Source organism: Opisthocomus hoazin, chromosome 4, assembly GCF_030867145.1.
Source record: "Opisthocomus hoazin isolate bOpiHoa1 chromosome 4, bOpiHoa1.hap1, whole genome shotgun sequence".
In the NCBI taxonomy this organism is placed as follows: Eukaryota; Metazoa; Chordata; class Aves; order Opisthocomiformes; family Opisthocomidae; genus Opisthocomus; species Opisthocomus hoazin.
In genome coordinates this window covers 56,438,428-56,454,337 of record NC_134417.1, presented here as the reverse complement: position 1 = coordinate 56,454,337, position 15,910 = coordinate 56,438,428, and the positions used below count along the sequence as shown (strand labels likewise).

The 15,910-nt window shown below is 38.4% G+C and overlaps 1 protein-coding gene across 1 annotated transcript in view; it reads right to left on the bottom strand.

Annotated features, from left to right (window-relative positions):
* Positions 1–3,375: 3,375 nt before the first annotated feature.
* Positions 3,376–15,910, bottom strand: part of HIBADH (3-hydroxyisobutyrate dehydrogenase) — an 86,840-nt gene continuing 74,305 nt past the window's right edge. The window contains exons 7-8 of the mRNA XM_075419092.1: positions 9,597–9,753; positions 3,376–4,362 (exon numbers count right to left, since the gene is read on the bottom strand). Coding sequence (XP_075275207.1) covers positions 4,204–4,362; positions 9,597–9,753 — 316 coding nt within the window. The 3' untranslated portion in view covers positions 3,376–4,203. The remainder of the gene's footprint in view (positions 4,363–9,596; positions 9,754–15,910) is intronic.

Below are 15,910 nucleotides of genomic sequence, written 5' to 3'. Positions count from 1 at the left end.
ATGGCAGCCTATAAGGGCCATACATCCATTATGCTGCTGCACAGAACGGCAAAGACATCCTTGCTATTGAAAACTCAGCTTTTCAAAAGTACCATTTATTCTAATTTGTAGATGCTGAACTAAACTTCTCCCAGTACTGAAATACAATTTTTCAATTTTGCAAGGCTTGCAGTAAGAGTTCTAAGAACTTGATACTGAAGTCAACAAAAAGGCTTCCGATTTTAAAGTCCCCTAACTTTAAGGGGGTCTTCTCAAGCCTTAAGTTTAAAATACAGCAGAGGACCCTAGCTCTACATGTTGTGCACCAAGAAAACACAACAGAGGTTTCTAAACTGCGTCACAGTTCCCACAACTTATTAGACAGCCTTGTAAAGACAGGCAATACTCTCAGCTTCTCTTGAGAAAAGCTGAATATGTCTATTTTATACGAAGGAGGAAAAGATGGTGATGATGTAACGACAAAACAAAAGCAACAGGTATCACTACCAACTAAGTTAGCACCCTCACAGTTGTGCCTGGGTAGCTTTGGTCTTGCTGGTGGACTAAAAGCATAGGAAGACATAAATTGCATAAATACAGTAGCCCTTGTATGATGGTAGCCGTTCTCTGCTTGCTCCAGGGGCAGCCCCAGTCTTTCAGTTCCATAAATCATTTAATAAATCTTCTTGTGGCAAAGAGCAGTAAGATTTGAACAGCCGAAAAGACAGGTAGCTCTGTTCTCAGGCAGGAAGACACAGCAGCTACTCTATTGCCCTCAGCGTCTCTCTCATCTACTGTGGGACAAGACTGGGACTGGAGACCAGCAATACCAGTTTCAGCAGCTCCTGCTGGCTCCATTCTCTCACAACCACCACCCCAATTCCTCATAACCCCGATGCCAGTAACGCGGCACAATCCCTGCCTGAGGGACGCGCTTGAGCTCCACCAGAGCCGCATCTTGGCCATCTGTATCCGCACTGGAATCACGTGGGCATTCAACACACACTCTGAAATCTTGGCAGTATTGCACTTAATGGCAAAATTCCCATTGATTAAAGCAGAGCCAGAATATCACGTATAATACTTTTACATGGTCAGAATACCTCCTCTTCCTCCCGAGGCTTGTAAGAGCTGTAAATAAAGTTAAAGCAACATAGTACTCAGCAGTTTTAATAGAAGACCTCCTCTGTTAAACGACCACCAAAAATAGTTGCTTAAGACAGGTTATACTGAATCATAAATGAGAGAAGACTGCTTAGGATTTTTTTTTAAAACCATCACTATGTTTATTGGTTGTCAATGTTTTCCTGTTAGTCAATAAATGCATTTGATATAGGTGAGTTTCCAAAGTAAGCATGATGGGAGGGCTAGTTTAACATTCAAACTAATTTAAAAAAGAAGTTACCTCAAGTTTCCCTTTGGGACATTTACAAAATATGCAGTTAATTTATTGCACCTAATTTGTGTGTATGTACCAGGAGGTAATTAGTGCAGAAATTCAACCAATTTTACAATCTTTCTGTTCAACTCAACAAATTAGTGTTTTCAACACCTGTTTCTGGCAGTGACAACAGTTTAAGTACTTGCTTAAATTCCATAGACCAGAATTATACCCCATGCAGAGCAAAAGATACATTATATATATATATGCATGGGCAGAACAGCCATAGCTAGCATGAATACCACCACCATTACATGTATCTGGTCACACAATATTCCCCTGCAGAATTAGGAAAAAAATGCATATTCTAATATAAATTGTATTACTGGCTTCAGGTATTGGGCATCATTAAAGGTTTCATGGCACTTTCCATAATAAGACTTGTATAAAAAGTTGTTTCTAACTTTGCCAAACTAACTGCTTGTTCTAAAATTTTATATGCTGGCTGTCCGCCCTGAAGCTGGGGTTTTTTGGTTTTTTTTTGTTTTGTTTTCAATTTCAGCCAACATCCTCCTCCAAGAAGCAGACCACAGAACATTTTGTTGGTTTGCCAAAATAGCATTTTGGCAGTCCTTACTCCAACTTGAGCAGCCTATGCTTTGGAGTAGGAATTTAAAATTTGATCAGAGGTTGTGAGGGAGGAGAAATGAACCCCAGGAAGCCTAAGCTACAAGCCTTTGGGAGAAACATAACTACGAAGTTTCCACATGCTTAACAGAGACTTTATGATTTCAGAAGCTAAAAGCTTCAAAGAGTGTGCCTCACTGAGCATATTCTCTTTCCTCATGGCTCCCAACATTTACGCGTGCACATAACGTCTTCAGAAAACAGCCGATTATGCTTCCTGCAAGCCCAGGGTTACAGGTAAGCCCAGTGTTACGGCAAACACATTCATAGCAAATGCTGCTACAGGCTGAGGTGGACAAAAGAAGGAAGCATCTCTCAGCAGTCCTGCTGGTGCCAGCCAGATCTCCAAGTCAAGAGGAGACAAACTTAACCAGGACTCTCCTGCAATTCCTTACCTCATCCATTATAAAACTTTGAAATGAACAGGGATCCTCCTGGCAAAAACATCCTTCGCTACCTGACCTCAAATTAATTACAAGACTAGGTCATCCCTCGTATTATGTGAGGCAGAAGTCCCACAGGAAAAAATGTTATAGTATGTGATATTGTTATCAAAGGCCGAACCACACACCTGCAGCTACGGTTCCATGTTTCTGTGTGTTCCAGCGCTTGACTGGTTGACTTCACAGTTTTAATGGCTTTGAGTGCACGTAGTTTTGTGTCTAATTTCAAGTAATGAATGCAATTCTGTAGAAATAGTAGTTTTATCAAAAGAGAGACAAACAATTTTTTAGAAATAAGAATGCTCCCAGTAGTCCTACACTCATATATAACATTAATAACCCTGAATAACCTAAAATGTCAAAGAGTTTTCAAAGAAAACTGAAAGAACAGATCAACCAGTACTGTTTAACGACTTCGTATAACGTTGTTAATGTGTTAAAATACAATGTCCAAGTTCTCAGAAAATTCTTCACAGACTTGAGCTAATTCAAGCACACAATTTTGTCACCCAAATGTGCATATATAAAAGGATCTGTTGTACAACCAAAATGGGAATGTAAACACAAAATTGACCATTAAGCCTAGAGCCTGCAAGTAAGTCTGAATGTGAGTATTTCTAGCTAAATCAACATATTTATATCCATAAAGCCAACTATGTGCCTGTACTTTTGCAAGACCAAAGAGAAGGTGAATGGTTAATGTATAATACGCAAACATATTACCACCTGCATTTCACAACAAGAGCTCTTGAAAAGCTTGGGTTTGCAAGATAATCTGTAGAAAACCAAGAAAATTAAAAAATAAGACCACTTAGTAAAAGTTTTTGGTTAATTGTGTGTGTACAAGAGTGCATCAAAAGAAAAAGCAAATAATCATACAGCAAATATTTACCAGTACAGATTTTTATTTATTTTCAAAATAATGGGGTTTGTTTAGATTTAAAATACGTCAGTAATTACCTAAAACAAATGTACACTTTGTTAGAACTTCTCGTAAGTGCTGTTCTTGAGTTCTGAAAATGTGTGACAGAATACAAGAAAATATAAAATCGGGTTAGCAAAATACAATAACGGAGCTTTACAAGAGGGACACACATTCTATGTTATTTTAACTAAGTCTACAGGTGAACATACTGTAACAGCTCTCCACTTAGAAATGCATGCCTATAAACTTAATCTGCAACCTGAATCCCAGGAAAAATTCAGTACTGATCAACTCAAGGCTAGTAGGTCCAAGGAAAAAAAAAATCCATCTCAAGCTATATTTCTTCACTGAACAAATCTTCCCTTTTTCCATAAAGTATTCATTTTTAATTTTAATAGATCGCTATATACCTTAAAATCACTATATAACATTATCTTACTATTCAATATTCAACTAAGTTTGTAGCCATAATGCAAGTTATTTTATATGCAGTTAAGTGTTTCATAAAAAAAATATTTATTTATTGCATCTAGTGAAAAAAAAACCTTTGATGTTCTTAAAAGAAAAAGAAATCACTGTCTGGCTAATTGCCAAACAATCCCTTCCTCTGGCTTGCTTTTTCAAGAATTATGAAAAAAACGTGGAGTTCATTGTGATCTAGACAACCAAAGATGATTAGTCTGTACAGGATCAGTACGCACAGTGTTTGATTAAACCCACATACTTCTCAAACAAGCTATAAGGATAAAAATTGTGGTTTGTTATTGTGTCCATTTCCAAAGGACAGCTCACAAGGTTTCCTCCTCACGTAAAAACTGGAATACAGCTGAGAAGTCTTTCAAGGCATAGCCTCTTGCACACATCAACCTGTAGATCTGATGTGCCTGGGATCCCAAAGGAACTGGTGTCTTCGTGCTGGTGGCAGAAATCTGGGCCAAGCCAAGATCCTGTGGGGAGGGAGAAGAGGGAGGAAGAGGGCAGAGAGTAAGAACAGATGGAAAGAAAAAAAGTCAGGGGAGAAACAACAAGGAAGTAAATAGCCATGTACATATTATAGGTTACTTGGCTTCCATTGTGAAGAGAACTCTACTGCCAACCAATACAATACTCCAGCCTTAAAATTTCAGTCCTGGAAGTAGAGAGCCTTGTTTAGTTTTTCATTTTTAAAACAGTAACTCAGTGTTATTCAACAGAAAACCCCCAAACTTTGCAAGGCTAGCAAACCTCCTTCCGGACAGGAGGAATTTTAAGATTCTAGATCACTATATTACCAGGTAGCAAGACTCAGACTCTTTTCCCCCACTTTGTTATGCCATCTCCAAAAATAAAATTCCCCTGGCTATTCACTTAAGCATTTCACATAGGTTCTAATGGCATCATTTTCTTGTTCAGGCAAGAGGACATCTTTCTTTCTAAAACCAGGTTAAAATTCAAGCAGGAGGGATCTGAATGCCAACAAAATTGAAGCCACTTAGCCTACATATATTTATTGCAAAGTGACCTGTTAACAGCAAAATGAGAGGCATGTGAATATGAATGGTTTGCAGCCTAACTGGAAGGATATATTAAAGAATTCCTTAGCGGACTGTCCTGGGTCTGCCACAACTCAAAGTTTTCTTTACTGACTGAAGATAAAGGGATACAGAGAATAATTCTACTGCATTTTTAGACACTAAATTTGAGGCAAAAAAAAGGAGGGGAGGTTGCAAAGAGGATGACTTTGAAACCCGTCCTCCAAGAGTCCTTGGTCAACTACAGCTACAATCTGAAATAAACAGGACAGAACTCAAAGGCAAGTACCAGGTATTACGACTAACCACAGTTAGCTAGAAACAGTCAGCTGCATGCATGCTGGACAGAAATGACAAGCAAGGCTGGAGGATGTCTTGAATTCTAAGTTGAATCAGACACGAAACCAACCAAAGAAGGAAAAGTTAACAAGGGTTTGAAAGTAATGCTTGCACTCAAGGTTGCCTTTATAAGGCCTTGCTAGAGAAATCAATTTTGCGGTTCACGTTTCAAGAAAGTTGGAGAAGAACCTCTCAAGAGTTACTAGGAGCTGCCTGGATTATCTGTCCATCCAGGACTATGGTGGTTTATAGAATTTGTTGTGGTTTTATTTTTATTTAAATAACTAATCTTTGATACAGAAGAACTGAGAGACTGTAGTACTGCTGAGAGCACCTTTGGCTTCTCAGGGATGACTTACAAGACAGGTCTTTACTTTCTGTGTGTCTGGATTTGAATTAGCACAAGGAAATTCAAGGTCTTACTCTACTCTCTAAATATCACTTCAATCTGTAAATCGGCTCTATAAAGGTCATTCTGATACAAATCAGAATTGTAGTTACTCTTCCTATTACCCTTGAATGACTTCAAGATCGAGGAAAATGGGAAAAACATACATATCAGATGTCACAGGATCCAAAATACTCTTCATCTGCTTCAGGGCAGATCAATCCTTCTTGTCTAGCAATTCTGCTGCAAGACTGACGACTTGACAAATCTAGGAACAGTTACTTTAAGCTCACTTACAACAAGATATTCTATGACATATTCCTAGCCTTTTCTAAACCCTCTTTGTGAAACCTGTTGCCATATTATCCATTTTTTTCAACAAAGCGTAAATCCTGTCATGGAATAGTAGAACAGCAAAATCATCTAACTCCAAACTAGTGAAGGTGCTTGGTTTTGGTAGTGGTGATCGTGATCTGTTTCTCTCTGAGGAGGCATTCACAGAAGCAATCCCTGAAAATTCTGAATAGACTGCTAGCAAAAATACAATTTCATAAAGCAGGTCTGTTCACTTTAATAATGAAACTCTGGCTCCAAGATGGTTGAAACATCAGACAACATCTCAGTAATTAAGTGGACAAGGACTCCTGACTCCAAAGTGCAGGAAGGCTGTTTCGTTGTTTCAAATGCCATTCTACATATTAGAGCTTTGAAGGAAAAATAATACAAATTGCAAGTAAAGCTTATCTTTAGCTTCAAGTTACGAAGTATTTTGCACCTTATCTCTTGAGGTTGGAGATTCCTCAAGTGAAATAGTACAAAACAGCTCTGAAAGAAATTTGCCCTTTGCTGACCTTTTTGGAAAAGTAAAAATCAGAGCACAGTTTATGGCTCCTCTCATACTCTTTGGAAGTGACAACATCTTCCAGGTGTCTCACTGTACCAGCTATTGTAACCACTTTTTCTCAGCCTGGAACAGGGAAACAGATTCTCTTTCAGAATCTGCTTCCAATGCTCACTTTGCAACTACCTGGTTCCTTACATTTATGTTGCAGTTGATGTAAATGCAACTGCCATTCAGAATAAAGCTCAAAGGTTATCTTGACATGAGTCAAGCATAGTACAATATAAATCTAGCTCTTCTCAGGATTCAAAGCAGACATTCAATTAGCAACTGTGCTGCAAATGAAAGATGGAAATTTTGTCCTGCAATGCCTCGGACACAAATATGGCAAGGGGAAGTAAAATAGATTTTTTAAATGCAAAGTCTTTATAGCAGGTTTCACATTAAGTTGACTAAATTCTATGTTTCAAAATCAGATTTCAAGACTGAAGAGCTTTTCAGAGGTGTCTGACACTTTTATGTCTCAAACACTTAAAATAAGGTACCTTTAGCTTTGTTTGAGAGATCCTTTGCTGACAAAATAGTTTTAAGAAAGTCTTTGACTTCTACTGCATATGATATTTGAGTAGTAACTTGAAGTTTAGTAACTGTTTACTCAACCTCAGGGTTGTACCTACGTCCTCTCCTCTGAATAGAGCTTTTCTTTTTTCTTAAGTGGCAAAAGCATGCTCTGTATTTCCCAGGAAAAAAGTCCTCAGCTCAGATAATTCACAAACCATATGATATGTCCCATACCAGGATGGAATGGATAGTAGCAAAAGTGGTTCCACAAACTGAGGAGTATTATGTTAAAAAGAGGTCACCACTGCACCAAATGATACCCTGAACATGATCAGCTGTCCTGGCCACTTACTCATTCAAGTAATCTTCCGTCTATATAGAATAACATAGCATTGTTCAAGAGGCATGAGAGGAATTTAGTGTCTCCTCACTGAGGATTCCAGCCTAAATCTGGCAGTCTGGCAGGAGAGGCACAGTCAGAAGAGGTGAACAGTGATTACAAACCTGTTTGAGGAACTCCTCTTAGTCATCATTGCCGCTTTATAACCAAAAGCTGGCAGATTCAACAGGCACAAGCAAGGCTGCTATTCCTTCAGTGAAAGGAAGATCTTCCAAGACAGAGACCTTCCTCCAGAGGAGATGAAGGTTCTGCTAAGAAGCAGACCAAAAGAAAAAGACTTTTACAAAGAAATTTGAAAGGGAGGGAAGGAAATATGTGGCCTCACCACATTTATACTTTGAAGTTATTCTGGACAAGAGTAAGAGTTATGAATCGTGAGAACAGAGACTGAGGTGTGAAACAGGGCACAACAGGCAGAACAGATTCTGAAAACAGTGCACAAGATGGAAACAAGAACTCTGAGGCAGTGCCAAGATCAAGGCTGCTTATCTTTAATCAACAGCCCTGGCAAACTCAAACAATAACCTAAAATATTTTATAAATCAGTAATTCAAATAATACTTTATTGTCCCCTATGTTCAATGACGTGAACATGATGTAAGAACTGCTGCTTTCCAATATTTTAACACATCCCTCAAAGAAATGAAAGCTCCTGGTTATTAGTCCATAAACATAAAATGCAGCAGACCAACCATTGAGGGGTTTTGAGTCATGCAGCATTAGCAAAATTTTTTTGGTGCTACCACATACAAAATACTCTGGACCCACTCTGGCCAGAATTTGTTTAATTCCACTCAATGTGCAAGTGCACCTATTGACATAAACCAACTGCAAAACGACAGGAACAGTATCAGTAGGCAGGTGTTACATATAGGAACTCCAACACTGGAAATGTGCATGGCAATATCTGAGTTTGATCACAGGTCTGAGCATGTTGTTTTAGTTTTAAGTGCTTAATTTCCACTGTACATGGAAGAACTGAAAATGGCCAGAATGACTTACCAGTTGGGAGCATGCACAAAATGGTACACCCAAAACCTGTCCTGTCTGAACTCAAATGCCTCCCTCAGGACAGTATCCCCATGAAACTAGTATTTATAACTAATATAATATGAAATTATTTCCAGCAGTTTCACACTTAGATGCGAGATCTCTTCCAGGGCTGGTTTTATAACTTACCTTAGGCAATCACTGTGCTAAATGCAGAAGTAGTTCAAGAGTCAGAGTTCTATAGCTCCTTCCTCCAACTGTGTGTCCTCATCAGTGGGATGTAGAGCCCTGACCTCCTTGCCTACTTTCCTCTGGCGTCTAAGAGCTTTGCTTTCCTGACCACAGAGTGACTCAGGACAGTGCTTTTCCTAGAACAGCCAACAGCCTGGCAGTAAGTGCACTCTCCTGGGATGGGATAGCTGTAGGTTACAACTCCCTCACGCTAAGCAGGACCTAAAACCCAGATCTGCCACTTTGTAGATAAATAATTTAGATTACTAGGTTATTACTCATACAAAGCACTACTTCTGCAACCAACAGAGACAAATCAGGAGAGCTTACAGCATGGTGCAGATACCTGCAAAAAAACAGTCCGCGGGGGTGTGGGTTGAAACCTTGTCTGCCTTCTGCATTCCAAATGGCCTTAGGCAGAAGGACAAGCACATAAGAAGTTGGCTTAGCAAGGAAGGGGATGCTAGGGGTCATGTCTAGTAGCACAGTTTAAGGTATCCGGATGAGACTGGGCCCAAAATCTTAGATGCTTATGCCACTATTTGCACCTCATTAGGTCACCTGGATTTCCCAAAATTGCTCTCTTGAGCTAGGCTCCTAAGTTCTAGAGCAGTCATCCAAGTCACCTAAATGTCTTGCTGAACGCTCGCCATACACGCATCAGGAGTCCTTGATTAAGGCAGAACTCAAAAAGACAGTGCACATAATCTCACTGAGTGGCTCAGCAGTAATAGTGGCTAGAAAGAGGCTGGAGGCTGAGGAAAAGTCCCCTACACATGTAATTCAGAGCTACAGTAAAAGACTGGGTTCCAATCAGTTCATGTACACCTACTTCCCTGTAGTCAAAAATTTTCACTAAGAACATTTCTTACAAGCCCAGAGAAGCAACTGTACATGCTTTACAAGCAAGGATTATGTACCTTAGCCATTAACGTTGTTCCGAAGCCACCCTGATAATTGTTAGCAGACGGTACTCCTTCCATCACTCCAGGAACAGGGTTGTATGTGTCGCTTGACCAACAGCGACCTGAGCTCATATTTAGGATTTTGGCCAGCAGCTTTGGGTCAAGGCCTAATCTGTCAAAGGTCAAGGAAGAGAAGTGTTAATGTCAAAATGCACAAGACATGGGTGACTTGTTTTATATCTTAGGACCCTACCGTCATTTCTCTCCCTTTATTATAAGTCATGAAAAATGGCAGAGTATTGATATTGGGGGTAGGGATGCTGTATCTTAAATTAAAGAGCATCAATCCACCATTTAAGCAGTAGGTTTTCAGAGCTTTTTTCCTTTTGCACTAAGCAAATCCCCTTCACATAGCAATTTGGAAAGTGCAAGCAAAATAAAGTGCTCTGAGAACAGTAGTTCCCTCACATTTCAACTGCCAAAAGGCATTCTTTGTTCTGCTACCTGCTAGGTCACATACTTGTTCTTCATATCACAATTATATCCTATAAAGCTGCACAAAGCAAAAAATTCACAAACAAGTGTGGCAGTGTGAAAGTACTTGTGCGATGTGTTTATATGTGAACACTAGTGCATTTTTGATGTAAGCAAGGTAATGCAAATGATCCTGCTCTAATAATAAGTGAACTAAAATGCTACACTTCTCAAAAAATATTACTATTATATACTTCTGTATTTTCTTTTCTTTGCTATTATTAAATCTTCATTGTATACACTTGCTTATGAGGCAAGTCTGCCTCTCACTGTGACATATGTTATCTATTCGTAAACACACATTATAGTTCTGGGTCAACTGTTGATAAGGTTACTGATCCTGATCAAACAAAGCTTGTCCAAGTAGAAACGTCATTTGTTCTATCATGGAGCTGATGGCATAAACTGCTGCTCAGTGTAGACCCTGAAAGTACTTCAATATTATAGGAAAGTAACCCTCTTCTGAATTTACATTTATGCTGATATTAAGTTGCGAGTGTAATTATACACCAACTGCATTTACACCAACAATGAGCAGCAGCAGTTTATCTGGCCCTGTACAAATGTTCACTTGCACTCACAACAAAAAAGAGAAAGCAAATGAATTATCTTCAGTAACAATCCAAGATGAGAAAAGGACATTTTGAAAGGGATATATCACAACCTTCTACAAAGGCTTTTTACAGAAGTCAACTCTCTTTACATTAGCTCTTACATCTTAGACTTTTTGCAGATCTCCATAGCCACAGGGATTCTAACACCACTTCCAGGTGCTGCAGCACTCGAGGTTTTAATTTGCAGATGAGAAAAGCTCATTACCAATGGAACAGCTGCTAAAATTTACATCTATTTATTCCCGTAGGCATTCTGGATTTGAAAAACTACATTTAAGACAGTGGGCCCTACAGCACGGTTCCTGTTCCCATAACAGCAAGTGTCTCCTGCAATTCTGCCCTCCTAATGCAAAGCAAGATCACTTTCTGTACCGTAAAGGTAGATTTTTAGCATCACTGCTGCGCAGTCTTCTTTATGAACTGCTGCAGCAACCCCTGGAATTCAATGGAAAGTCTCCTGCTGGCCTGAATGGGATCAAGCTTTAATCTCCTCCCTACTTTCTTCCAACCCTCTGACTCAACTGAATGCTTCCAACTGCCAAATTCGAGCATCACTGTGTTTTCACAGTATTTTAATTGTACTTTTATTTTCTATAGTGCATCAAAGTCTTCATCAAGAATCACTCTGAATAAATGCTTTTATTGTTGTAATCTAAAAAATCCACACTGGGAGCAGACAATGCCTGAGCTTTCAAATACTCAGAGGTTGATTTTCTGGACAAAACAAATATCTTGGCTTGTTTGCTTCCTTGTCACTGTTACATCCAGATCAGTATTCTTAGTAAAGCAGTGTCTGCTTGTGCCATATCTAGCTGCCTGTAGAGGCCTGTAATTACAGCTGCGAGTGTACCACAAGACAAGGAGCTTATTATTTCAAAATGTATATAACCCTCCTGAAAAATGCTCTTCTTACAGTGTTCCAACTACCTCTCTGTGAAAGTACACTTTAAAAGATATATGTGTATTGCAGAGATATGTAAAATATTGTCTGCACTAGATCTGGCATATTTTTACTCTAGGAAAAGAGAAAGGTAGATAGTGTCAGTTTAAATCCCTGCTTCTTCAAACTTTGTTACTCTTAAACACCATGCAGATTCTCTTTAGGAGACCTGAACCTATTTTTTTTTTCTCCTTTGCAGCAAGTGTATCATTAATAAGAGCAAGTTAGAAGTGCTTTGCATTTCATCTTTCTGAGGATTCATCCACTGGTGCATATATAACTGACAGTTAAAATTAGACATATATTAAAATCAGTTACTGAAGAAGTCCTCTGTCTTCCTCTGTGCCCAAAGCTTGTAATGGTCTGAAACCAGCTAGAATATACAGTAATTGTCATTCAGCGAGAGTCTATCCTAGAAAGTCATGCTTCAGCGGAGAAGACTGAGTTTCCATTTGAAATCAACAAATTAATCCAAGACAGGTATCTGAAAGGGCAAGTTTAATAGGAAGCAGCTACTGGGCTCTCAACCATGATAAAATGTTATTGCTGTTTCCCTGTAAATTGGCTGGGAACATATGATACTCTCTGCATAAGAGCTCCATTGCTGTTCAGGAGATATACTGCTCAAGCTATCAAAATGATGACAGTCTGCCAGTCCCCATAACAACTCGCCATTGGACGTGGCAAGAGCTTGTGCATGCACGTGTGAATTTACAATTACCAAAATGTTCTTCTCCTTTATAAGCAGAAAAGAAGTCCATGTATTAACTGTACTTATAATAGAGCAAAAACAATTGCTTCCCTCAAATCAATGCTTCTTCAATAACATTCCTAATGAACTGAACAGCAGAAACTCAGCAACAGACACACATGCCACAGTAATGGTTAAAATCGGATCCCTTTGAGCCACTGCTCAAAATTCAAGTTTTGCTGAGCTTTGATAAAACAACATACTGAAATTTGCATACACTCCTTGAAGAGTCCAGTCTGGAACAGACAGAAAAATGGAAACGGCATCTCACAAAAAAGATATGTTCTGGTTTCATTTTAAGGTGTAACAACTGAAGTAGTCAAACTGCCCAGAGTTTCCCATCTCAAGATGCTCTGGACGAATATCATAAGAAGTTGCAAATATTGAAGCAGAACCTTAGGACCCTTCTACCACAGCTAAAAATGACTTTGCATTGACGTTTTAAACAAAGTGCGTGCTTTGAAGTGTCTTTACTAACCTTCACATGACTTAGATACAACTTCATGCTGAAGACAACAGAGCCACAGCGCTTTTGGAGGAATTATTTTTCAAGGCACTGTTTCTAAAATTTGCAGTAGGAATGTGCCAAGGACTAATCAACCCTCAGCCTGCAGCACATGCTGCTCTCTACGCTGAGTCCCCTTTCTGCTAATGTCTCCTATCTACAGCCCAGGGGTGCTCACAGAAACCAGATCTAGAGACTGAAACTATGCTTAGATGTGGCATCTGAGGGTGAAGTTCTTCTACTGTCTTTCCACTTCATAGATCTAAAAAAGCAAGCAGGCACAAATCCATACACAGTAAAATTGCTTAGGAAAGAGCTGCATTTGCAGCTTTTGACGTAAATCTGGGTACCACCACGGTCCCTCCTTGTAGAGATGACTTTCTTAACTGTTAGAAGTAAAAAAAGTGATTTTGCAGTGAGGTTATTGCCATAGAGCCCTTACTGCTCTTGTGGTCCCTTATATCCCAGCCACACTAAGCAACCTTGTCCTAGCTTGTGTCACTACATAAGCCCTGCCCTGAGTCTGTGCAGGCAGTTTCTGAACAGGACCACAAACTGCCTGACAGGCAGCGACTTCCATCTGACCTAAACACAAACCAGGTATCAGCACTGTTTCATTTCTGAGCTTTATTTTGCTGGTATTAGACATTGTTCCACTGGAACTCAGGGCTTAGTAAAAGAAAGTTACTGACACTGAGACGATCAGCAAAAAGAGAAATAGTCTATGGCTGTGGAAAGTATCACTTAATGTTTTTATTTCTTATTTGTGAAGTTTACATGCACTCTTGTGTATTGGTTTGACCCAGTAACTCACTACAGTATTTTGCAATATGCACATTATCCATAAAATCATATAGCAAAATCTGCTCAAGATATTTCTATTGACAAGTTGCACTATCATGCTAGAAAAAAAGAATACAAATCAAACTGTGAATTAATTTTCAGAATGTCTGCCACACCTTCCAACTTCTAGTAGCAACATTTATAAAGCATCAGGCAATTAATGGAAAAAACAAAATAAAACAAGCACCTCAGTGGTCAGAATTCAGGATGGAATTTTTTTTTAATTAGTTATGGAATCTAAACCAAATCACTTCCAGTGAAAACAGACATCTTCATTATTAAATGAAGATGATTAGTAAATGAAGAGGATGTTAGAGTAAAGTAGAAAAGCAAGTGGAATATAAATGCAAAAATTACACAGCAATATTGCCTATTTTTCCTGGAGTTTCTTGTGGAATTTTTGCTCATTAATGTCAGTTTTCCTTCCTCCTCACCACATTCTATTTGCTACTTGTGTTGAAGTTTGGAAAAATTCTATAATTTCAAATAGAAAATAAATAAGATGATAGGAGATGTCCTTTTAATATCTGAAATGAATAAAATGGTAACTCACTGTTTCAGAAAATAAAAATTTAGGCTGCATCGTTTATGAAAACATTACAGAAGAAGTGGTTTTTTAGTAGACTTAATATCACGCTGTTTTGAAGACTTAAGCTGAGAGAATATATTGGTTTCTGAAAGGTGCTGTATGACAATGACACAATGTATGACATGAAGATATTTTATAATCTATCTAAAAGTTAAGAACATGTCTAAGCTCCACAATTCCTATTATGAATTTTTTAGATTTCCAGTATACTTCACCATTATTAGGTCAGAGTCAGACTTTCTTTAGCAGATATGCATCAATCTAATACATCAAGTTCAGCTTCCTACACTCTCCAGAAAAGGCAGCCACACCATCCTTTGAGTCTCAGACTTCAAAAAAAGATCTTATAAATTTAACAATACAGTAAAATTAGAATTACAACTGTTAATTCGTATGTTAGAAATTTGTACACACCAAAAGTGGAAAGCTCTTCTTCTAGATATACACAGAAGTCATCTTCTCCAGGATTTAAATCACAACACATTAAAATCAATGCAATGGTTCTAAACTACTTCATAAGGCTTTAAATTACAGCCTCTGTCTTAACCCTCATGCAGTTTTGGACTAAATGAGATTCTGCTCTTTGTATAATTCAGGTTACAGTCAGCAGGTTTCTTCTACAAGAAGTACAGTTCCTTCTTGATTACTGTGATTGTAGGGTTAGGAAAGTTTGTATATTGCCACCTTCACACTGGGTTTTTGCTTACAAATGCTGAATGCAAATTCAGCCAAAATTTAAACTGGAAAAGGATAAAATGAAAAATGAAAATTCTAAATACCTTCAAGCTACAGTGGCTGCAGACATCAACTCATTCTGCACAGGGCTTACATGCCCAGAATATCTGTCTTACAAACCTCTTGATTTTATTTTATCTTCAATTTTAACTCTAATAATTCTTACAAATGTAGATAAAAATATAATGAAAAATCAATTGTATCTGCTTTATTACGCAAACTATGACTTAAGACAGAACCTGATGAAAGCTTTACACTATACTGGATTACAACAGTTGTATACAATACTACTGTTTTATTACGGCTTGATGCAGACGTGCTTCAGTATCTTACAGACTCTCAATTTTAAAATGTAAATGGTACAGGATATTGATAAACCAATTAGCACTGATGCAAAGCAAATTCCTCTTTTATCTCAATTACAACATGACAACTTAATAGGTCAAGATAGTCTAACATCTGAGACAAGGGCAATTCAATAAAACAACTGCATCTTGATATGGTAATTAAGAGGAAATGTGAATCCATTACATTGCCTCGTGCATGTGTGCACATGTAGGCATTCTTTTTTATTTATTTAAGCATTTGATGCCCTCTTGCTGTTTTTATAGTGTATCAAATCCACACGAGCACACAGTCTAAAGCTCAGTTGATAAGTATCTACAGTATCTGTAGTTTTAGCAGGCCAATTTTAAGGATGCAACTGTGCAGATAAATAATTCATGAAGAGCCCTTAAAGGATACACAATTGCAAGATAATCTCTTCAAACACAAGACTTCTCTGTGCATAAACTTGCAAATGATTTATATCTGGCTAA